Here is a 24296-nt window from a genome sequence, read left to right as displayed (position 1 = left end):
AACAAGGCAGGCAACTCAAGCCATTTCTATGGAAGCAAAATCGTGACCACAATTCAAATGAAAATGCATTTCCAGAAATGCATTTTCATTTTCAAGAACGTGGCTGCAAAATTGTGACCACAATTCAAATGAAAATGCATTTCCAGAAATGCATTTTCATTTTCAGAATGTGGCTGCATTATTTGACTCATAAATAAAATTTGTAATCAATCATCCTATTTGCATTTGCATTTTCTTCCTCAAGACTGCACATGTTATGCCATAATTAAAAAAAAAACAGAGCGGACATTGCATTTTCATTTTCATGTTCTGCCCGCAAAGAACTGCCCATAATTCGAAAACGAAAATGCATTCTGAGCGGCGCAGCAGAGTGACGTCAGTAGCCGCTCTTCTTCAGCTCCCTGCTGACCGAGCTACCCATCTTGTTCGGTAGGGTGCGGTGTGCACATACGCATTGCATTACATGGCAAATGTGCCGGGAAATTGATTGAATTGCCGGGTCTTTAGAGGACGCATCACAGATCATGGCGCTCCCTCAAATTGTGCAGACACTGATAGAATTAGCTGAGCTGGTAGAAACTAATAATATATGAGTCTGATGCCCGTGACCGAGTAGAACAAGTCACAGAGAGCTTGGCTGCATACTCTGCCGTCACAGACGTACACATTAATGAGGTTGCCATAGTAAACCTCTCTTCAGTCCTGGAACGGCTGGATGCTGTGGAGCCTCAAATGGGACGGGGACGACCAACCATCCACATCCCGTTCGAGTCCATCGAAAACTATTTATTAAATGGTCTACTTTTCCCTGTGAAAGCAAGCTGTTTCACCTTTGGCCTAGTTCAGACAAAAGCTGAATTTCCGCAATCTGAATTTGAATTTCCGCAATCTGAATTTCAAGAATCTGAATTCCTGCAATCTGAATTTTAGAATTTTTTTATTTTTGGATCAAAATAATTCCGTTTTATTAAATTTGGCATACAAATAATTCATATATTATATATTCAACAGCAAAATATTTCAGTTTTATGAAATTCGACACACAAATATTTCAGATCTTTCATATTCAAATTCAGATACTTTTGTCAGCTTTCTAGCTCCATAAATCCGTTGCTTTGCATCCTCCGACGGATGGTCTGGTGGCCTACGCCGAACAGCTCCGCTATGTCCTTTATTTTTAAACCATTCAATAAATAGTTTTCGATGGACTCGAACGGGATGTGGATGGTTGGTCGTCCCCGTCCCATTTGAGGCTCCACAGCATCCAGCCGTTCCAGGACTGAAGAGAGGTTTACTATGGCAACCTCATTAATGTGTAGGCCTACGTCTGTGACGGCAGAGTATGCAGCCAAGCTCTCTGTGACTTGTTCTACTCGGTCACGGGCATCAGACTCATATATTATTAGTTTCTACCCAGCTCAGCTAATTCTATCAGTGTCTGCACAATTTGAGGGAGCGCCATGATCTGTGATGCGTCCTCTAAAGACCCGGCAATTCAATCAATTTCCCGGCACATTTGCCATGTAATGCAATGCGTATGTGCACACCGCACCCTACCGAACAAGATGGGTAGCTCGGTCAGCAGGGAGCTGAAGAAGAGCGGCTACTGACGTCACTCTGCTGCGCCGCTCAGAATGCATTTTCGTTTTCGAATTATGGGCAGTTCTTTGCGGGCAGAACATGAAAATGAAAATGCAATGTCCGCTCTGTTTTTTTTTTAATTATGGCATAACATGTGCAGTCTTGAGGAAGAAAATGCAAATGATAATAGGATGATTGATTACTAATTTTATTTATGAGTCAAATAATGCAGCCACATTCTTAAAATGAAAATGCATTTCTGGAAATGCATTTGAATTTGAATTGTGGTCACGATTTTGCAGCCACATTCTGAAAATGAAAATGCATTTCTGGAAATGCATTTTCATTTGAATTGTGGTCACAATTTTGCAGCCACGTTCTTGAAAATGAAAATGCATTTCTGGAAATGCATTTTCATTTGAATTGTGGTCACGATTTTGCAGCCACGTTCTTAAAATGAAAATGCATTTCTGGAAATGCATTTTCATTTTCAAATTTTACATTTCAAATTGAATTTTGGCTATCTACCATCACTCATCACAAACTTTCAAATTTTAAATGAAAATGTAGCTGATTCCTATGTCTATTAACTACATGTAACATGTTTTAAATATCTTTAGCTGACACAGTTTTATAATAAATTCAGTCCACAGACCACTTTTTTACTTTTGATACTATAAAAGTGAAAATGTTACCCTCACCAAAACAGTTTGTGATTTTCAGATGTTTTAACATAGTAGATGAGTGCAGGTCGAGAAAACAGACATTTTGATGTTACAATTTTGTTTCTGTGACCTTCAAAACGACCCAAAAATGCTGTGTGCCAACCAACCCCTGTAGCCAACCAACCCCGGTCTCCCCTATTCGCCAGCACATTTGCAGGCAACTTTTATTGACGTAAGCAAATAAATGGGGGTACTAGTTTACCCATTTCGGATTGGTCTCAAACTTAGCAAAAATTGGGAAAAATTATTCTATGAAAAAGCTAGTAGTATGAGCCAGGTTCGAGAATCGAACAAAAATTATTGGGGGAGATAGTTTTGTAAATGTTGACTGGAGTTAATAGAATAAAAACGACCGGAAGAGTCGGAAACCTAACCGTAATGCAATACCACCTACATCCACCGGGGCCGTTGCTTCAAGCCGAGGGGTGAGGGGTGGGGGCTTGGGTGGGAGTCTGTTCAAAACGGGCTTTCACAAACCAATGGGTGATGTCACGATGACAACGTCCATTACAGTCTATGCGCCGTCCACCACAAGCAATCTGCTTGTCATGCAAGAGAGGAGAGCAATTTAGCTATTTAATAAAAAAATGCAACATTTAGAAGAAGCTGATTAATTATGTTTTAATATACATTAAACTCTTATTTCACTTACACATTAAACTCTTATTTTTTCCTGACGTCACGTAGGTCACGTAAAGGTTGGTGGCGACGTGGTGGATCACGATTAGGTTGTCCAAAAAGTCTGCCACAACAAATTGCTAAAATTACCAAAGTTTGTCTGTTTTAGGAAGTGGCATTTTGACCTAGAGTGATCAAATATCGCGGAACATCTGAGAGAGATAACGTGCCAAACTAATAGAAGCGAGACATTTGACAGGTGAGCTGTCGCCTGATTTAGACTAGCTACGCTACTGTAGTTATTGCTAGCAAGCTATCTTAGTACTAGACTACTGCAGTTATCTAAATGTTATGCTAGGTGGATGTAACATTCCCAAACTATTAGCTAGTTAGCTACTGTTATTAGCCAACAAACTAACCAGTTCTAGCTAGCTAATAGGGTAGCGTCTCTTCAGACAGCCAACTACTGCAGCAAGTGAGCTTGTACATTTCGTGTAGCTACGTGTAGCCTAATGGTAATGTTACTGTATTTGGGTGCAACGTCGCCACTTATCTCATAGCTGTTATTTAGCTAACTACAGTACTACTGACTTAATAATACTAACGAGCTATAAGTGTCATTGCCACAGGGCAAGTTGATACTCTCGAATTTGTTCATTCAAAGGTTTGGTCGACTGGATCTATCTGCATATCACTGGTTAAACGTTTGTTTTGAGAAAAGTTACGGTAAACTTATAGCACTTTCATAATCAGTGTTCACAGAGGTAGATAGCTATTCCTATTAATAAAACACAGGTTAATTTAATGAAATCTCAAGAAAATACAACTACAAACTACAAGTTATTCCTCAAGCAGTGGTTCTGGCTAGAGCCAGTGTGTGCTGTTAAACAATAGCTTAGCATGAAACAATACATTTTAGTTTGGCTTTTGTTACTCATAAAGTATAATATTGTATATTATATTATAGATGTTTCGGTGCCAGTAACTGTTCAATTGCACAAAGCATCGGCCTACCCTCAGAAATGTATCCAACATGATATACTAGCTACATGTCTGTATCACCCCTGCACCCTGTCTGTCTAGGAGCCAGATGAGGCAGTGAGGAACATCTGAAAGCTGAACTGGGAGATGGGAGCCAACACTAGCCTAGTCACTGACTTGTCGGATAACCAGAGCCTCAGAACCCTCATCGGGACAGAGTCCATATCAGAGAACGATCCGTTCTGGAACCAGCTCATCTCTTTCACCTTCATCAGCCCCACCAGCAGGTAGAAAAAAATAAATCCTACGTAACAATAGAAAAAGAGCAACAAAGACTAAAGTGTAATGCAAAGTGTACTAGACAAAAAAAATGTTATATAAATATTCACAATATATAATTTTTATACTAGAAGAAAAAAAAGGGATCTTCGCACTCCAGGACCCTGGGGCCGGACCCAAATTCCAGGACCCTGGGGCCGGTTGCACAAAACACCTTAAATTAAGATTTTCCTTGAGGTCAGAGGTTTCCTTAAAATATAATTGGTTACACCAGGCACCCTTACGTTTTTTGTAGAGGTGGGCATAGATTTTTTTTTAAATGTAGATTAATCTCACTGTAATCTTGGAATTAATCTAGATAAAAATGGCTCATTTGAATTCCGGCGAAAGCATTCAAAATATGTGTGCTACCCAAATAATGACTAAAAGTAAGTCTTTGAGAATGGGTTTCTCAAGCCAGGTGAGCGAGGAGATTAGTTAGATTGGCTGATAGAGCTGTGCTGACGGACTTGCCTCGGTTGCACTCAAACATACTGTAGTAGTTTGACGACGACTCTTCCCCTGCGCTACATCAGTGCTTTGCCCGGCATCTTCCGCATTAGCTAAGGGATGCTTTGCATTTAGGTGGTATTTGAGACTGGAAGAACTCGTACAGTAAACTAATTCCGCACCGCGGGTCCAAACAACCTTAGTCTTGTCGAGGTTTCCATTGGGAAGCTTCTTAAAAATACATTTTCCCTGAAGCAAACCCGGCGGCTTCATAGCTGCATCCATGTTAGCATGTCACGTTTGATGTGGTAATTTCATACACAAGGCATACACACAGGTTCGAAGACTCGTTCACTCACTACAGTGCAATTCGGCTAGGTATACATCTGCGCTAAAATATCAAGGTGAAAGTCTTAATAGCTTGCGTAGTATAGACCCAGCTCCCAACCCAACTTTGAGAATAGATTAATGGCAATATTTTTTTATCGCCCGATAAGAGTCTCACGTTAACGCAGATAACGGCCCACCACTAGTCTTTTCCTTAAGGTTTCCTTAAATGTTCCCTTAAGTATTTAAGGTTTTCTCCTTATTTTGGTCCTAAACTTAACATTTCACCTTAGCTAAGGAAACCATTTATATTAAGGGATTCTGTGCAACACCCTTAAGTAAATCCCTTAGCTAAGGAAACATTTACCTTTAAGTGTCATAGTTAAGGAAATAACTTAAGGTGTTTTGTGCAAACGGCCCGGCTTGACTTTTAATAGATATGTGTGTTTGATCACCCAGTATAATTTTTTTTTCCAAAGAATTCTGGGGAAAGCTAATTTAAGGCTATTTTCGTCATCTTTTGGTTTAATTCAGCCATTTTTTCCCCTGCCTTTCAAGGCTGCAATTCGCCTTTCTATCAGCAGATGTAGCAAGGGTTACATTGCACAGGTCTGTCATTCAGTCAAAGGTTGTATAGCCTTAATAAGTTATGTCTAGCAAAATATGTATAGTTTATATATAGTTTATAACTATGTGCAAAATTATGTCCGTCCGTCCGTCATCTGCCGCTTGTCCGGGGATCGGGTCGCGGGGGCAGCAACCTAAGCAGGGAGGCCCAGACTTCCCTCCCCCCGGCCACTTCCGCCAGCTCTTCCTGGGGGACCCCGAGGCGTTCCCAGGCCAGCCTAGAGACATAGTCCCTCCAGCGTGTCCTGGGTCTTCCCCGGGGCCTTTTCCCAGTGGGACGTGCCCGGAACACCTCACCAGGGAGGCGTCCAGGAGGCATCCTAATCAGATGCCCGAGCCACCTCAGCTGGCTCCTCTCGACGCGGAGGAGCAGCGGTTCTACTCTGAGCCCCTCCTGGATGACCGAGCTTCTCACCCTATCTTTAAGGGAGAGCCCGGACACCCTGCGGAGAAAGCTCATTTCGGCTGCTTGTATTCGCGATCTCGTTCTTTCGGTCACTACCCATAGTTCGTGACCATAGGTGAGGGTAGGAACGTAGATCGACTGGTAAATAGAGAGCTTCGCCTTTCGACTCAGCTCCTTCTTCACCACGACGGACCGATGCAGAGCCCGCATCACTGCGGACGCCGCACCGATCCGCCTGTCGACCTCACGCTCCATTCTTCCCTCACTCGTGAACAAGACCCCGAGATACTTGAACTCCTCCGCTTGGTTCAGGATCTCCTCCCCGACCCGGAGATGGCACTCCACCCTTTTCCGGTCGATTACCATGGCCTCAGATTTGGAGGTGCTGATTCGCATCCCAGCCGCTTCACATTCGGTTGCGAACCGCTCCAGTGAGAGCTGAAGGTCACGGCCCGATGAAGCCAACAGGACCACATCATCCGCAAAAAGCAGCGACCCGATCCTGAGGTCACCAAACCGGACCCCATCAACACCCTGGCTGCGCCTAGAAATTCTATCCATATAGGTAATGAACAGAATCGGTGACATAGGGCAGCCCTGGCGGAGTCCAACCAAAAGTGCAAAATTATGGAAACATTTAAATGAATTCTATGAAGTGCATCAGCATCACATGGGTGTTTGTGTGTTGACTTGTAAGCGCAATTCTTATGTCATGACATAGCCGGAACAATAATTGTAATCGTAAAGTGCATAGATTAAATAGATTTTAAGACAGATAAACATAACTAATAAATGCATTTTGCATGTTCACACATGAGCGAAACAAATCATATTATAATACTTTTTAATAGTTTACAACTATTTTCCAAATGGTAGGCCAAACCATTTATGTATATATTTATGTATATTTATTTATATATATTCTGATAAGGTAGGCCTCATAAAGGCCCTGTTCTTAGGGGTCAAGCAGCAAAGCTTCGAAGCCACCTATTGTGTTTCTACCTCTTATTGGGTGTGCTTTGCCTTCGGCTAGGGCACAACCATGGTTATCTCACATATATATTTATTATTATTTATTTTTGCCCCCCTAAAGCTCAGTCAATATGTTGACTACATACACAACGGTGGTGTCAAAGGTTTCGTCTTGGTAGCGATTGAGTCGCTTGTATTGGGATTTACGTTCTGTTGCACAGTTTAGGAGGTTACAACGTTTTTGTGGCGACAAAGTGCCTTTAGTCGACGAAGGGTAATCTGTGCTAGCTACGTCACCACGTCAACACACGTTAGCAACGACGCATGGATACAACGTGATAGAGACGTTCTAGCACACAAATTGGAGTTTGGATTACAAGTTAAAAATCCCACCTCAAAAAATCCCAACCATTTGGCTTTGTTGAGAAAGCGATTTTGAGTGGAACTGCAATCTCGGATGTTTGAATTAGGTCGTCAAAGTCTTTGTAATTTGAGCGAGTGCGGGTCGCCCGTGAGACCGCCTAGTCTTTTAGGCGGCAGCCATGCTAGAAAGCGTCATAGTAGTATTTTCGTAGCTAATTTTAAAGTTCAATTTTACACGAAAAAACTGAAAGAGGGAAATTTGATGACGATATGACAATTGTGAAGACAGCCAGGTGGTGAGATTTTAATGTAGGTTGCTGTAAAAACGTTGATTTGTTTGCTACGTGAGAGCCCCGTCAGCCTCCATTGACGATTGCGGCAGCAACAACAGTGTTGTCATCGAGTGTTGACACTAGTCGACAACAGTGTTGTCGATCTGCGTCTGATGAGTATTTTCTTAATTTCATACCAGGGTCAATTCTACTTTCAAATGGAGAGCAGTGTTTTAAAGATATGGCGATTGTGAAGACAGCCAGCGGGTCAGCATATTTTTGTTATTTGTGTAAAACTTGGAATTTGAGTGAGACCGCGTCTTGTTTTGACGTTAGCCTCAGAGTCACAGACTCAGCTCGCCCACTGGCAGTGTGTAGTAGTAGGCTACAGTACTGTCTTCAATGCCACAGCTATGGCAAAACTTTATTATGTCTTATTACACGGCTGTTCTTAATACTGTAGAATGCTCCATTCACTTGAATGGGGCTTCCCAACGTTCTGCGGTGAACAATTTTCTCATATTTGACCGTTGCTATGCATATTTGACAGCTGTCAAGGGAAGTGGCCTTTTTTGCCTCGGATTCACGTCTTTCGTAGCACTCCGCAAGTAGTCCGGTAACTTTTCAACCCCAGCGTACTCTGTTGCTTAGCGACGTCAGCTGATTTGAAGCCTAAAGAATGTTCAAAGTCTATGAAGTACTTTGGTGAAGTATTTCTCTGCTGATCAACAATACGAATGGTAACAAATACATTGTAAAAAGACACACTGTGTTAAGTTATTTTTGTTGGCAAGTAGCCGTGTAATAAGCGGGATAACGTATAGAACGGCAGTCATTATTGGGAAAATAAGCCCCGACAGGGCGAACGGCACCCCGACGCGAAGCGAAGGGGTTTTGTTTTGCCCTGATGGGGCTTATTTTCCCAATAATGACCGGCGTTCTACACATTATCCATTACAAAAGAAACGTTCTCATTTCCGGCGCTTTCAAACAATCAGTGAAGTGTGGATAGCAACAGCAGCTAGCTTGCCTCTAGCAAACTGCTTTTGTTTTGGGGGGCTTATTTTCAGTTAGCAGACGGTACTATTTGAATCGCAATTCCATCTGAAATACTGCCAGTGACAACGTTGTTACAGTAGCTTGTTTCAAAGGGGGTTTCTTGTTTCAAAGGGTGTTCTTAATGAATTATGCAATATGAGGAGGCTAAATGCTTGAAAATATCACTAGATGGGAAAATGGACCCATTTGCAACCGACGCAAGCAAGCACACCCTACATTTCCCCCAGAAATTGTACCCTCTCTAGTAGGGCTGGGCGGTATGACGGTATATACCGTGCAACCGTAGAAATGTGTCTACTGGGAGAGATTTGGCTATACCGTTTCAACCGCGGTATACTTTTCAGTTTCCCACATAGACGCATTTTAACATTTAGGTTAAACATGCAGCGAATTCTTTCAGCTGCATTTCCTTTCCCTGCTCTCCCTCTGTCTCTCTGTCACTTACGCGTCTTTCTCACATACATAGTCACAACGTCAGCACACGTTAGCAACGATGCATACGTTCGTCGTTCTAGTAAGACAGACAGCTATATCAGCGAGCATTCAGCATTAGCTTAAGATCTAGGAAAGTTCAGGCTACTTTTCGCTAGGTACCTACGAACGTGTCTTAATCGAAGGTTCCCCTTTGTTCTTTTGATGAGAAGTCTCAGGAGCTAGCTACTTACCTGGCCTCATGGAGCCGACCAGTTAAATAGTTATTTTGCACTAGCGTTGCTACTTGTATATGCATAAATTATTTGTTTGTGGTTGATTTTGTGAAGGTGTGAATAATTTTTGATGAATATTTAATATAATAAAGTTCTGTGTAACAAATTATTAACAAAGGAATCATTTTTAACCTCCCCGTTTGTCTGAGGGCATTACGGATCCGTATTGCGCTGTGAGTACTAGGTCACCACGCGGATGGCATGACTGCGCATCAGTCAATCGGAACGCTCCTACTAGTAACTTTGAGTCTTGTTTTTAACTCGTGTTGTCTCATGTGAGGCAGTTGTTTTGTTTGTAATAAATAATCAAGTTTGATGATGAAGTACGGTATGGTTGTATAGTACCATTTCTTAATTAAATTGACTATATTTACTATATCAATTACTATACCGTGATATATACCGTAACCGTGATATGAAATTACTCATACCGTGATAGGAGATTTTGGCCATATCGCCCACCCCTACTCTCTAGTTATTATTATTATTGTCATTGTGGGCCAAGCAGCGAAGCTGCCTATTGGGTTTCTACCTTTCATTATTATTATTGGGGGCCAAGTAGTGAAGCCGCCTATTGTCTTTCTACCTTTTGTTATTGGGTGTGCCTACCTTTGGCCTATCCCCAAGGAGACACAGCTGGTGAGACTCTGTCAATGGTGTGGCTAACCAATCTGCAATAGTTGTCTAATAAATAATCTGCAAAATGATTTGTTTCCAAAAAGGAAATACCTGGGGCCTCATGTATAAACGTTGCGTACGCACAAAAAGCTTGCGTACGATGGTTTTCACGCACACTGGCTGTGATGTATAAAGATTTACTTGACGTGAGAATGTGCGGGCCGTCACGGAAACTTTTGAGGAGACGTGAGAATGTGCGGGACGTCCGCAAAGTCTTGTCTGGCTCTGTAACATGGCGAATTCCAACTGAAAAGTGCCGAGACTCACCAAACATTACAAAATAAAGTTTCCACTAGTACGTTATGACGTTGACTATTCAAAAAACATAAAAAATAAACGTTTGATCATTAATATGGATGATCATATCAAAATGCCAAAACCCAAAACGGGAAATGCTATATAGCCGTCTGTTTATACTGCCACCACTTAATAACTTCTGTTAAACTTGAGGCTGTCAAACTAACGACAAAATCATGCTGTTACGATGCGCCACCACTCGTTTCTTCATTTAAAGTTTTATATCGGACCATTTCTTCTTAATTTCTGCCATGGTCCGGTTCTCTAAACCCACAGCATTGATGGCCCTATAATAATAATGATAATTGTATTTGTAATGCACTTTACATTTAGCTAAATCTCAAAGTGCTATCTTTTGTCACTAATACCTGATGACAGGCCGCCAAACAGGACACATTTTCTCGCCTCCACCTCTGTTGTCAGAACCGCGATCTCACAGTCACCGTAGTTCTTCAAATAAACGCTGCAGCGTTTAATGTTCATTTTTGGTGCTACGTTTCTTCGAGGGCGGCGTTTATTCGAATAAATACGGTAATTTAGACAACGAAATGACCTCAGGAGCGCATTTAAAGTCCATCTGCATATTAATTTATGGGAGGAGGCAAGGCGGGGTCAGTGGCTCGTTCACGTGCGGTCAATCTCACGTTGATTGTGATTTATAAAGGAAAGGTGCGCAGGACCTGGCGTACGACCGGTTTTATACATGTGAATATTTTTGTGCGTAGGTACTTTTCGAGTTTTGGCCGTACGCCATCTTCTGGTATGAAAGCTGCGCAATCCTTTATACATGATGCCCCTGGGGTCTCATTTATAAAACTGTGCGTAGGATTCTTACTAAAAGTGTACGTACCCCTAAAATGGCGTACGCACACAAAAATTCAGATTAATAAAACCGTGCGTACGCACACCTGTACGCAATGTTCCCTTTATAAATCACAGATTACCCACAAGTGTGCGTACTGAATCAGGATTGTACCCCGCCCTGAACACGCCCATTTTTAACCAAAAATAGTCAATGCAAAGCACCTCATGAATGCCAATCTAGTATCTCATCATGACCCTTGCATGCGATTGTTCTTTACGGTGAATCATAGCGCATGACAACTTCTCAGACACTGTTAGCCTATTGGTGGAGCCCGAAATGTTGTGGCCTGTAGATCACCAATTAAAAAAAACTGTGCAGTGGCGTCATCTGTGCCAGTGATACCGCGAGTCGAGATATAATTTGAAAACAAAAGCGTTTTGTTATGAACAGTAGACTAGTCTATTAAAGTCTGGACTGATACGAGGAAGTAGAGTGTAGCGATTCACGGGAGCTTAACGACTGTATTTCCAGTTTTTGACTTATGAGGATATTTGCACAGTATTAAATACATATATTTAGTTATACACTGTGTTCTGCAGTTATCTAAAGGTAGCATATGTGATGTTATCCTGTATTCCATGCAGTCGGGGAATCTCCCCTCCTGCACTCCCGTAGTGGACAATCTGATGGTGAGGAAGCGCTGAATTCTGATTTAAAATTTGAGTTGGATTGTACAAGGTTTTTATGGAACAATTATCACTCAGTACAAGCGCAATTAACACTGCTGGATGTAATCTTCATGATAATCATGAAATTGAATGAAACAAAAGTGTACAAGGAAAACCAAATATATAAATATTTCGAGTAAGTAATGTTCTTCCCACAGTAAGTAATGTTCTTCCCACAGTAAGTAATGTTCTTCCCACATTCAATTTCTGCAGTCTGACTACAGTACGGTCATCTGAATTGCCAATTCCAACTGTTTCCAAAATGTGCGTAGGCCTACGGGAGGGTCAGAGTTTGCGTGGAGGACCATGCAAGTTTGTTTTTTATAAATCACAATCTTTGCGTGGAAAGTGGCGTACGCACATTTTCAGCCCTGTTTTGTGCATACACAAGCTTTATAAATGAGACCCCAGGGGACAATCCCACAAAAGATGGAGGTAGGAGCCTGTGACGTTCATACACTTCCAACACAGATAGTCCTTCATTAATCCCATTTTATGAAGTTTGACTGGTTTATAATAATACCTGCGAATAACCTTATAATGTGTGAACCCTGGATTGGAAACCACATTTTCCCATGCCTTTTCCTCAATGTTTGACTTCAAGTCCCTCTCCCATATTATCCTCAAGTGATTAGAATGACCATACAAACTATCTGCCTTGATTTAATAAAAACAGATGCATTACGGACAAGCTCAGGCAACTTCAAATAGCAGAGAAGCTTGTTTTTGTCATTATCAAGTGAGATGTTAAGACTAGTTACACTGCTCCTGATCTGTAAATATTTCAGAAGTCAGCTTTATCCGTCAAAAAGAACTTTTGTTTGAATTCTTCAAACGAGTGGAACACGCCATCCAGGGCTCCAGACTAACCTTTTTTACTGGGAGCACAAAAGCCCCTGACTGAAAATGTTAGGAGAGCAAGCAGAACATTTAGGGGCACACCTTATATCGACCTGCAATGCAATTATTAATGTAACTAGAGAGGGTACAACTTCTGGGGTACAATTGTATGGAGTCAAATTAGGGTCAATAATAATTTTCAGTCACATAAAACGATTTGCAGTCGCAGAAAAAGTGTCAGTTATCATAATTTGCATTATACAACACTTTTTTACAGATGCAAATCTTGTTCTGCGACTACAAATCTTGTTCTGCGACTGCAAATCTTTTTTTGCGACTGCAAATCGTTTTCTTTTTCCGGGTCAATAAGGTGTCCTATCAGCATGTTGCTTGTTGAGTAGCCAATCAGAATGCTGCTCACAGACCGCAGCAGATATGGACACACGAAGGTTGACTACATGCTTCGAGAACTTCCTCACACTAACGAGGTTTGTAAGATTGTCGAAAATCATTCTCAATGTTACCCACAGTAAACATGTAGCCTAATTTCATAATCTAAATTTGCTTTCAAGAATGTACTGAGTTTATACTTTAAATTGTACACACAAACCTGTAAAACTGTGCATTTGATGTTGGAAAGTTAATGTATTGATGGCTATAGCTAACGGGGTACCTAGAGGTCTCACCAAAGAAGCGTAATGAAATTCATAATGTAAAAAAATGCTACAACACCAACAGGTAAAGATGCCTTTTTATTTCGATGTGATACTGTGTTGTGATATAGCCTAATGTTTTGTACAATAGTTTCTGAGTTGGTAGACAGTCATCAAGCTGTTACTTGTCCATTAAAGGGGTAATTGACTGGGTTTTTGGGGTATTTCACACTGTTCCTTAAGTTCTCCGAATAGGGTATGTAACATTGGTTGGGTTGAAAATGGCCCAGGTGCTGTTCTATGCCCCCTGATAGATCCTCTGAAATTTTTCCGGGAAAACGGCTAGCTTTTCTCCTTTTATGGTATGCTCATTTAGATGAGGTGTGCGCTGATTGGTTGGTTTTCAACGAGTGAAGCTGGGGACGTTGTTGAGTAAAGCTGTTTTGAAACACGGCAGTGACGTGCGATGATGTCAGTAAGAGGCTAGGCACTGAGTTATGAAAGCCAGATTACCTAATTTATTGTTAGGCTAATATGTCAAAACAGTAAACGCAGTAAACAGTACAAGCAGCCTACAGCCGCTGAATGTTAGCACAGCCACATAGCCAATCTTTTCTTCATACTAGTCTGTTTGAAACAATCGAAAACATGTTGTCCCTTAGGCTGCAGTAGTCAATCTAAGTCTGGCGTAGACCTCCCTCTTGTTATTTACTCCTTTTTGGAAGAAAATTTTACCTTGGGAAATTCCTCAATGGTAGGCAGACACCGCTGCTGTCATTTTGACGTTAGTTTCATATTCGACATTTGTCTCACAATCGGAAGACGCTACTTTGCAGCATTGCGTTAGGGACCGGGTGAAAACTACCCATACCATTTTGAAAAATGTAGACTTTTTATAATAAATTGATATAAAATCACTCGCTTAATCTTCACAAATCTTAACTTTCTTTTCAAAATTCTGTAAAAAAATCTCAAATATACACCAAATTATTCAATCAAGTCTGGCCTACTTCCACAACCTTTCAATTTTCAATAACGTTTTAAACAAAACTCAAATAAATTGCTTATGTACGGTACTAATGCTGAGGGCTCGCTGATATTGCTGTCCTACTAGAGTGTTGTATCTATGCATCGTTGCTAACGTGTGCTGACGTTGTGCACACCCAATAAATTCAAAATTTGTAGGTCGCACATGCACGAGTGCTTGTAAAAAATGCTTGCACCGTCTCAAAAACTGGTCGCAAAATGTGACCATTTGGTCACAGTCTGGAGCCCTGCCATCAACATACAAGTCACTAATCCTACTGATGCCTTTATTCAGCCAGGTGGCCCATACAAAAGGTTCCCTTCCTACCTTGACTGAGGGGTTATTCTCTATGCATGAAAACATTTGCTTATATTGGGATATATGCTAGACCCTCCAGGAATTTGCGATGTTGCGAACGCACCAATTCACGAATAACGATTCCTCTCAAATTCAGCACGACGTTGCAATGTTAACCAAACACCGCAATTTTCCCGCAACTTTGACCAATCACCTTTTTATCGCAACTTTCACTTGCTCCCGCAATTTCATCGCAACCAACACCTAAAAAACACCGCAACTTTCATCGCAACTTTTTGGAAAGGCTCCTGCAATATCAGGAATTTTAGCCCGCATCTATCACAAAAAAGGCCTGTGAAATCCTGGGGGGATTGATATGCAGTTGCTTATGCACTTTTGCCCAAGTCTCCCCAGAATACTGCACGATTGGGTTTAGATGCCTCTTCTTCTTAACAGCTTGTGACAACCTCAACAGTCCCAAATGGAGACACCAGTTCCCTCTCTTTATCCAATCAACTCCGAGCTGAACTCTCACCACCCCAGTGCTCAGCAATTTTAAATACCTCGAATGCTGTTCTGTATAGCTCCACATTAGGCAAAGCCAACCCTCCCTTGTTTCTGGTTGTATATAACTTTTCAAGCTTTATACGTGACTTCTTGCCATTCCATAGGAAGTCTCTAATCATTTTATTGTACTGCTTAAAACATATTCTGGGACAGTCAATGGCACCATCATGGATATGTAATTCACCTTGATCAGTAAATGCTATGACACCTATCGTACTATCAATTACTGATTCAACTAGGTCTTTAGAAATGACAAAATAATCGATTGTACTGTGTGATATATGATTATGTGAGTAAAAGGTATATTCCCTCTTATTAGGATTCACCAGTCTCCAAATGTCGACCATACCAAGGTATTAATCAAGGTTAATTCCAAGCCAATAGCACTGACCAACTAGCACTAATGCAGTCACGATAGCCCAAGATATTGAAAGACCTGTCATCCACAGACTGCTCGTTTGCATAAAAAAACAAGCCTATCCGCAGTCACTCTGGGCCTTCTGTCTCCTTGTGAAGAAATTGTAGTGCTTTCTTGTGGTCTTCAAAATACATTTTTTTCCCCTTCCAAGTAAAGAAGAGTGCAGCTGGGTTGGCGAGTGTAAATTGAATGTCCATCGCAAATGTCCTCCTCTTCTCAGGCACGACTTTTGTCGCATCGCCTCCTCCTACTTCAGCGTAGTCTTGCTCTTGTATTTCCCCTTAGCGGCGACCATCACTCGATCCCTCTCCAGTAGAGAATGAAATCTCATAACGACCGTTCGCGGAGGGGACTCCTCATCTGTCCGAAATGGCCCTTGTCGATACACCCCGCTGTAGCTCATTGTCAGCTAGCTTCATTCCCAGCTCAACATCAATAAGCTGACGAGTTAGCTCCCTCAAATGGTCCCCCACATGTTCCTTCAATCCAACCAGCTGCAAATTCAATTGTCAATCTTTATTTTCTGCATTTTGCATGGCTCTCTCCAGCTCCTCACAGTGCTTTGCTCCTTTCTGTAATTTAGTGGTCATTCTGGTCAGGGCTCTGGAGCGTGACAAAAATTTGTACGGGTGCGTCAATTTTTTTTCCTAGGTCGCACCGGTGCACCTAACCTCGCATCCGCTGCCTCTCCAGGAGCGAAGCGTTTGTTTCTTCTTTGATGGAACTCACACTCATGTTTGGATCATATCGTGGTCTAAAACTAATCAGAGACAGAGATGGGGCGGGTCTTTGCCTCTGTTAGATGATTTTCTGTCGGAGGATGGGCCAAGGAACGCACCACAATGAAAAAGAGTTGACTTCGTTTGTTAACCTGTTCTGGATCCTTGGCTCGCCGGCGAGGCAGAAATGCTGCGCCCCCCTCCCTCAGTGAAAACGCACTCAATTGATTTTTTTTTTTTTTAGACTGCTACTCATATGATACCTCATTGGAAAGCTACGATTCTTGTGCTTCCATTGAAATAAACCAATTCAAGCTCAACTCGCAACAGAAAGTAGCGTCAACGTCTTTGTCCGGTGACCGTTCCTTCAACAATGCCAGAGAAAAAAGTTGTACTTACCTACAATTACTTAGGGGTGTTCCAGGTATGCACACAACTCATCAAAACCTCATCTGCTTACATTCCCAAGGGTCCAAAGTATCAAACCATGTCGAGTCCAAACAATGAATTATATCCACACATAGCCACGATCTTGTTCAGCTTCATTCTTCCTTCATCAAATTATTATTTTTCAGTCTCTAAGTTAGTATCGCTTATAGAAAGAAATCTGGGTCGAGTTCAAAGGCAGGGTGGTCTTAAAATGCCCGCTACACTCAGAGGTTTCTATTGACATATCGATCTGACCAATAGGAGCTTCCATGCCCCGGTGACAGCCCTCTAAAGCCAACCAGGTCTGTGCGTCCTGCCCCCCCCCCCGCCCCCTCTACACGATTTTTTCTAACTGGCTTCGACTGGCTCTGAAATGAGCTAGTTATCCTTGAAGCTTAGCGCTAGCTGTAAATGGCGATACCCCATATGCCAGGTTTTGTGGAGCCTTCAAAATAAAAGTCGATTGCGCAATATGTCAGTGTTCTTTGTGTGCCAATCCTCGGAATCAGATAAAGCACTCCAATGTGTTCATGCTTCAGTTTTTGTGTTTCAGTAATACTAATGATGGATTTATCTGTTATATATGATAGTTCTAAGTACCACCTTTCATTAGAGATAACAATTATACCTTTTTATCCTAAGAGTTTTGGTTGTTCACAATGTGTACTTCTGTTTTTGGCTACCTGCAATGCTTTGGGGCTATCTTGTTGTTATTATCAGTGACCTATGCACTTTGTAAAGCTCTCTTTTAGAAGTCGCTTTGGATAAAAGTGTCTGCTAAATGAATAAATGTAAATGTAATGTAAATGTAAATGAGTTTGACCTTGGTGAGAAGGTTCATTCTGGAGTCTCCAAAAGGCCCTTTTAGAAAACGCCTGGATGTACTCTTATAAAAACGTGTCAAGTATGAATATATTGTGGTATTATGTTTGACTTTTGATCTGAATTGGGTAAGGCTTCAACCTGTGGTCCAATTCTGTCTTCCAGCTAATACCTACCACCTCTAGGCCTCTTCAGGCCTGTGTCAGACATGAAAATCCCTCACCTTTCAGCGAAAATCGCCGTTTTGAAACCAAAATAGGTGACCTAAGTGAATCGTGTAGATTCGATGAGAAATTGTTTTGGGGGGGTGGGGGGGGGTTGGTATTCATATTCAGTGAACTGCGAACAGGTGCACCTGTCAGAAGGGAGCGCGAGTGCATGGAAATATTAACGCAAAGGTCCTTCCATCACCAGTGCAGACCACCATCAGAAGCTGAAAGCACTCCTGGCCTCGGCGATTTACTTGACTGAATTTGGTGAATGTTTCAATCATTTTTATATTTTCTGGTATATTTAAGTTTAGTTACCCAGGAGCTCTGTTGACATAGACTTAGCTAACACACAGCAGAAGAGAACGCAATGTTAGCCAGCTAGCTAAAGCTCCAGTGGAAAATTCCAAATGAACGTATGCCGTCCTTAATGCCGCTTACACACAACAGTGACACTGACAGAAAAGCTAATTTGAGACAATATAAAGATAAAGATGGAAAACCAGGCTAAGAAACGTAAACGTAATTACCTTCACTAGACAACGGTTTACCAATTGGACAAACGGCTATGTTTGTTTCAAGCTCCAATAACTATTTTTCACTCAAATCATGAAAATAAATTTGCTCGCGCGCAATGCGCGCTCGCATTAACCGTGGAAGTCCCTAACTAGCATCACATCAGACAGAATTTGCATGCATTAGCAAGGCGCTCAGTGTGGTGGCGTATACGGGACCGGTTCTGGTGGGCCGGTCTGGATCAAAGTCCAGCGCCTATTTTGACTTCCAGTCCGTCCCTGCCGTTCTATCAATAAGCATACCTACCAACCTGTACGCAATTTGTGTAGCGGATACGCATTTTGACTTCAAAATACGGTGGTACTTGTATTGGCTGTCAATCATGATGGAAGAGTAAACAAGTTAAGTTACAGCATGTCCACCATCTTTTGGGGGGTTATGCATTAAGCCATTTGTGGTGCCCTTACCACATTGTGCCTCATATACTGTAAATGTTAGACCCAGTGACAGGCTGGCATGAAATGGCTTGCATAATACTTAGTAAGGAGGCCATAATAATTTTTGACACATGGCTTAAGTTACGTTTCTCCAGTTCTCCCCAGGTTGGCAAAAAAGTGTCTCAAAATGCATCAGATTGATGCTTTAAAATATGGAATATTCAAATGTTCCTTTTGGGGTAGCATGCACCCCCTTAGAGGGGTAATATCCTTCTCACCTTTTTCACCCCTTACCCGTTTTCATGCCTGCTGTGTTTTCAAAACAAAATCTAGGCGGAAATAAAAACTTTAACTTTCCTTGTGTTTAAGCTCAACACCAGTAGGACTGACAGGGGTCCTGACAACAAGGAACATAACTTCAGAGTGTCAGCTTTCAAAAGAGTCAATTTACATGCATCTACTCCAAATGGTTCAAGAACAGCAGTCAATTTACTTTGGGTATGCTGTTTAGGCGTTTTTAGGCACATTTAACAGGTTTCAGAAGAGGTTAATCGAGCTGCTCGGATCAGGTCACCACGACAGGCAAAGTGGTTGGCATGAGTGAGAAACATGTCTCTCAGATGGACATTATACATGAGCTGGACCATACAAATATAGTAACCACCAAAACATGTCCTTAAACGGTATACATTTCACAACTAAAGGCACAGGGATAACAACACACGGGTGGTTCGGTCATCACTCATCGTTTATACTACTTTCTGCATGTTGCTCTTTCCAAAGGTTAAAGTGCACATTCTCTTATCTATATGTGTATTGTCCGAGACCTGCTGCGTGACCTCTTGACCACAGCAAGAGACACCCTCACACATGTATAGAAAACCCGCGTATCAGTCCCCCCTCTTCTGTCTTTGGAAATGGTTTTACCATTTTCATCATACGAAATCCCTGAACAAATGTCTGATAAGCCTGCACCCTTTTAATCAGTCTGGAATCAACTTGATTTCCCATCACAATTACTAATGATGCATGAGTTATCAAGCACCTGTAATCTTTACTCGCACAACCAAAATCCCACTCGACACTTGGCAAAGAATGAGTAAAAGATCATGCGGCTAATCTACACTCCACTCCACACAGACACTCACTTGGTCAAAACCCCTCTTATCATATGAGAAAAATCCCAAGTGTCATCTCCGTGTGACAATTCTAGGTTTACAACACTCAAACACTAAATATACATAACACTCAATACCATTTTTTATATTATTCCTTATTACATTTCTAACGGGAGGAAGGCTCTGAACTTATGAATCTAAATTAACATCACAAACAAACAAGTTTCAAGAAAGAGGATGTCTTCATCCGAGATTCAGCCAAACTCGAATTCCTCTCTAGGTATGGCCTCTCCTTCTCATCTCCTTCTCCATCTGTTCAACTCAGTTTGTACCCATAATTAGACATTGCATGACATGCAACACTTACCTGTCCTAATCAACATTGTCGATGGAATCTATCGATGAGAATGAGTCTTCAGAAGAAGTATCAGAACGTCCTCTTATAGATTTGATGTTAACCGCTATATTTCCTGTGGTTATGACCGGCATGTTAGTGATGGAGTGCAGAGATCTCACCATCAGTGCTCGAAATATTGGAAAGCAGCAACCCATGACCAATACAACAATCATGATTACCAGAAACACTGGTGCCAAGATGCCTACAATCCATGTCAATAGAGAATTGCCCTTGAACATGTTAGCTATGACGTCCAAGATCTGATTATTATGATATCCTCCTAAAATTCTGGCATCCCGATTGGTCTTAACAATATTCTCCTGTTTGTCTCTAATGTTGTCAATAGCACCTTCAGATTCGGATGGAAGATATGTGCAACATGAATCGTCACCTATAATAGCACAAACACCTCCCTGAGCGGCAGTGATTGCGGACAAAGCAATTCCATTGTTTATAGTAAATTCTCTAATTGCAGCAATTTCAGCTCCCAACGCCTGGAATCCCATAAGAGTAGCATTAGCCACTTTAGCCACATCATGACGATTCAAGGCTATCATGTAATGATTAGAATATTGAAGACCAGTATTCCAAAAGATGGTTTTGAACACAAGCTGCGTACGTGTAAATATCCTGAAATCACGAGGTAAAGCACTATATTTATCAGCCAAATCAGTTGCATCAGTATTCTGCAAATGTACATAACCCATAGTTTCAGTATTAGAAGGCTTAGTTCTTGAACCAGTGTGATGATCTGTCATGAATTCAATAGGTTCGACCACGTATAATAAATCGTTTTATAGTGCACACTCCACAAAGTCCTCTGAATAACGGTGGTAAACTTGTCCATACATTCTCCCCACAGCACCAATTAAAGCCTGGGGGGCTGTAACGTAATATCCCAAACCCGGATATTCAAAGATGCTCTGACACTGAGTGATTTGCAAGAAACCTACGTCCCTTGCACCAAAATAATCCTTCTCTACTCCTCTAAGGCAAACTTCATAACTTGAGAACAAATTGATATTGGCTGTAACTTTAGTAGGAACTACAGATAAATCATTAGGCAAAGAAACCATATGTTTCTTGTAGAATAAGGTACATCCTACCAATGATGGCAAATCCTTAGGTACAGACAATATAGTAGCATGAGAATTCTGTAAATCCGGCTCATTTCCCTGATTTATGGACATATTTGAATAGATTATATACTGTTAGATCCATGGCTATGGCCAAACACCACCCGTGGTATATTCCTCAACAATCGCACTCGTACTATATTGCTTTTATAAAACAATTTTATAGTCAACCAATTAACATTTAATTACAGCTATTGATTAAAAAAAAATGTTTATTTTGCCATTGTTCCTCCGCAACGAAAAAATAGTTCCGGTGTCAACGTCAGCTGAGCTATCAGCCCGAAAGCTAACGTTATGCTAGCAAGATTCAAAGGCAATAACATTTTTTACGGTTGACAAACAGTAAATATAATTTTACAGTATGTTTGACAAGAAGATTTGCTAGCTAACCAGCCATGTCACTATCCCAAAATCAATATCAAGATTTTCACGGACAAAGTATCGGCCATACTAGTACTAGGCTACAGTACGGCCGCAGCCTGTGGAGTAAGTTGAATAGCAAATGGACGTGAGATGACCGCATCGTTGACATTTTCTCCAAACTGTAATTATAATTTGACAGTATATTTAACGACAAGACTAGCCAGCTATCGAGCCATGTCATTGTCCTCAAATAAAATCAAGATTTTTAAGAAGAAAATAATTGGCCATGTGTAGATTTGCTGCTACTGCTCTCGTGTTGGCCGCAGCCCCTGTCTGAAGTAGATTGACTAGACTAGCGAGGTGAATAGAGAATAGGATGTGAGATGAGCGGTTACGTGACACTGACACAGTACATTCTGAAAATAAACATTTTTCCAATACGTTATAATAAATATTGAAGTCACTCATTGTTGTAAATACAAGTTAGCTTGTTTAAGTCTTTCAAAATTGTAAATGGAGGCTTTGACTCGTCCCCGTTGTTATGGTTACTTATTTGTATCAACGCGAATGTTTCATCGCGGAGTGATTTATTATTGGGGTGAAAAGTCAGAGTGGGTTGTTGTGGGATAATTCAACTCATGGAACGTCTCTCGTCCAATCAGAAACAGCTATTTAAGTCGAAAAAAAAAAAAACAATTGTTTTATAATATCATATACATATCTACATTTCGCTGAACCAGAAGGTTAGGAGTAAATCTTTTCCAGAATGCGTTACAGTAATCAACGGTGACTGTGCTGGGCTTGGAAAACGTGTTTGAATCATTATCAACACTTCTTCATCTTCGAGTGATTCGTATTGTGCTTCAATTGATATTATACTTTCCATCATAGTAACGATGTTGACTTGCTGAACATAGAATGGTTTCCTCCCTGTTGCCATCAACGGATAATATAAGCAAATCATGTCTGATTCATTCATTGGGATATGATTCTGTACTTCTACTCCAAGAATACTTGTAGGTGTTGGAGCATTACGACGTACACGAACATGCTGATCAGTTAGAATGTTCAATCAGTTCTTCTTGAAGCACTATCCCTGCCTTGGTATCATTCCATGAAACATCATTCAAATTAGTAGGGTGTTCGAGCATGACCGCATAATTGACCGTAATCAACGCTAGAAGTGAGATGATGCTCCTCACGACCACAAACTTGATTCGAGTTCTCTGTGGAGTATCCCCCATCTTTTTTTCCTGGTCCCATGGTGCTCACTGCTCGGTATTATCACCAATGTCACCACTTCTATATATCATGAAACAGAAAGAGAAAAACAACACCATATCCAAACTCAAGATAATGAAATATTTATGCTGAGGCGAGAAACATTACCCATCCTTTGAGGTTCTGTCTGCTTCATTCCACAAGTCCTATACTGCATCTGCCATAGGAGGTGCTTGTCGTAGTCGAGATGCATGGATCCATTGTGGTTGGCCTTTAACCTTAACAGCTGTTCTGGTCACCAAAAGAACCTGAGTCAGAGGTCCGAACCTCGGTTGATCCTGCTGAGCCAATGTTTTCAAACTGCGTACTAAAACATAATCTCCTGGCTTAAAACTATGAATACTCTGATCACCTGGAGTGGGAAGAGAATCTGTGACTTTTCAGACACAAAAGACCACAACTGTTTCACATAATTTTGTTGAGTCTCCTGCAACAAGGTTAAATCATTTGCTGATGTCTTGTCCATCAGCACACCTAGAGGAAAAGGTCTAGCCATTAAAACTTCATGGGGGGCCAATCCTGTACCTGAATTAGCCTTTGTTCTGATTGATAGAAGCCCCTGTGGAAGGGCGTCTATCCAGGTTGTTTGTTTAGTCTGATGTAATTTCACAAATGTTTCTTTAATGGTCCTATTTGTTCTTTCCGCTTGTGCTGAGCTTTGAGGGTTATAAGGAATATAAGGGGTTATAAGGAAATGTCCAATTAATCCCTAATGCAGCGGCCATTTGTTTAGTTACTGTAGATGTGAAAGGAGTGCCATTGTCAGAATCTATCCCATTTGGTATCCCAAAGCGAGGAATAACATGTTCCATCAAACACTTGACTACTGTTTGAGCGTTTTCTTTCCTTGTCGCAAAGGCTTCTGGCCATTTTGAAAATCGCTCCACTCACTAGAAGATACGAAAATCCTCTGCACTTGGGCATGTGAGTAAAATCTATCTGTAATTGTTGGGAAGGACCTTCCGGTTTTGGCAAATGATCTCTTTTAGCTGGATTGAAGTGTGGATTACAACGAGCACAGATTAAGCATCTTTTAACAAAATCTCAAATTTGTTGTTCTAGTCCAATTGTAAAGAACAGTTGTGAAATATAGTGCATGATGCTCCTATACCCCTATGTTATGAGTAACACCATGTACTAGGGGTGGAACGGT

At 41.3% G+C, this 24296-nt stretch overlaps 1 protein-coding gene across 3 annotated transcripts in view; it reads left to right on the top strand.

Moving 5' to 3' along the window:
* The first annotated feature begins 2856 nt into the window (after positions 1-2856).
* The window catches only part of dym (dymeclin), a 210238-nt gene continuing 188798 nt past the window's right edge, over positions 2857-24296 (top strand). For 2 of the 3 annotated variants that reach the window (XM_047017284.1, XM_047017281.1), the window contains exons 1-2: positions 2858-3183; positions 4008-4192. In XM_047017284.1, the coding sequence (XP_046873240.1) occupies positions 4053-4192 (140 nt within the window). In that variant the 5' untranslated portion in view covers positions 2858-3183; positions 4008-4052. Of the gene's footprint in view, positions 3184-4007; positions 4193-24296 lie in introns of all 3 variants that reach the window. The other variant, XM_047017283.1, reaches the window with a different exon arrangement.

The sequence above is a fragment of the Hypomesus transpacificus genome, unplaced genomic scaffold (assembly GCF_021917145.1).
Source record: "Hypomesus transpacificus isolate Combined female unplaced genomic scaffold, fHypTra1 scaffold_51, whole genome shotgun sequence".
Classification (NCBI taxonomy): Eukaryota; Metazoa; Chordata; class Actinopteri; order Osmeriformes; family Osmeridae; genus Hypomesus; species Hypomesus transpacificus.
This window is presented reverse-complemented; position numbering and strand designations above follow the sequence as displayed.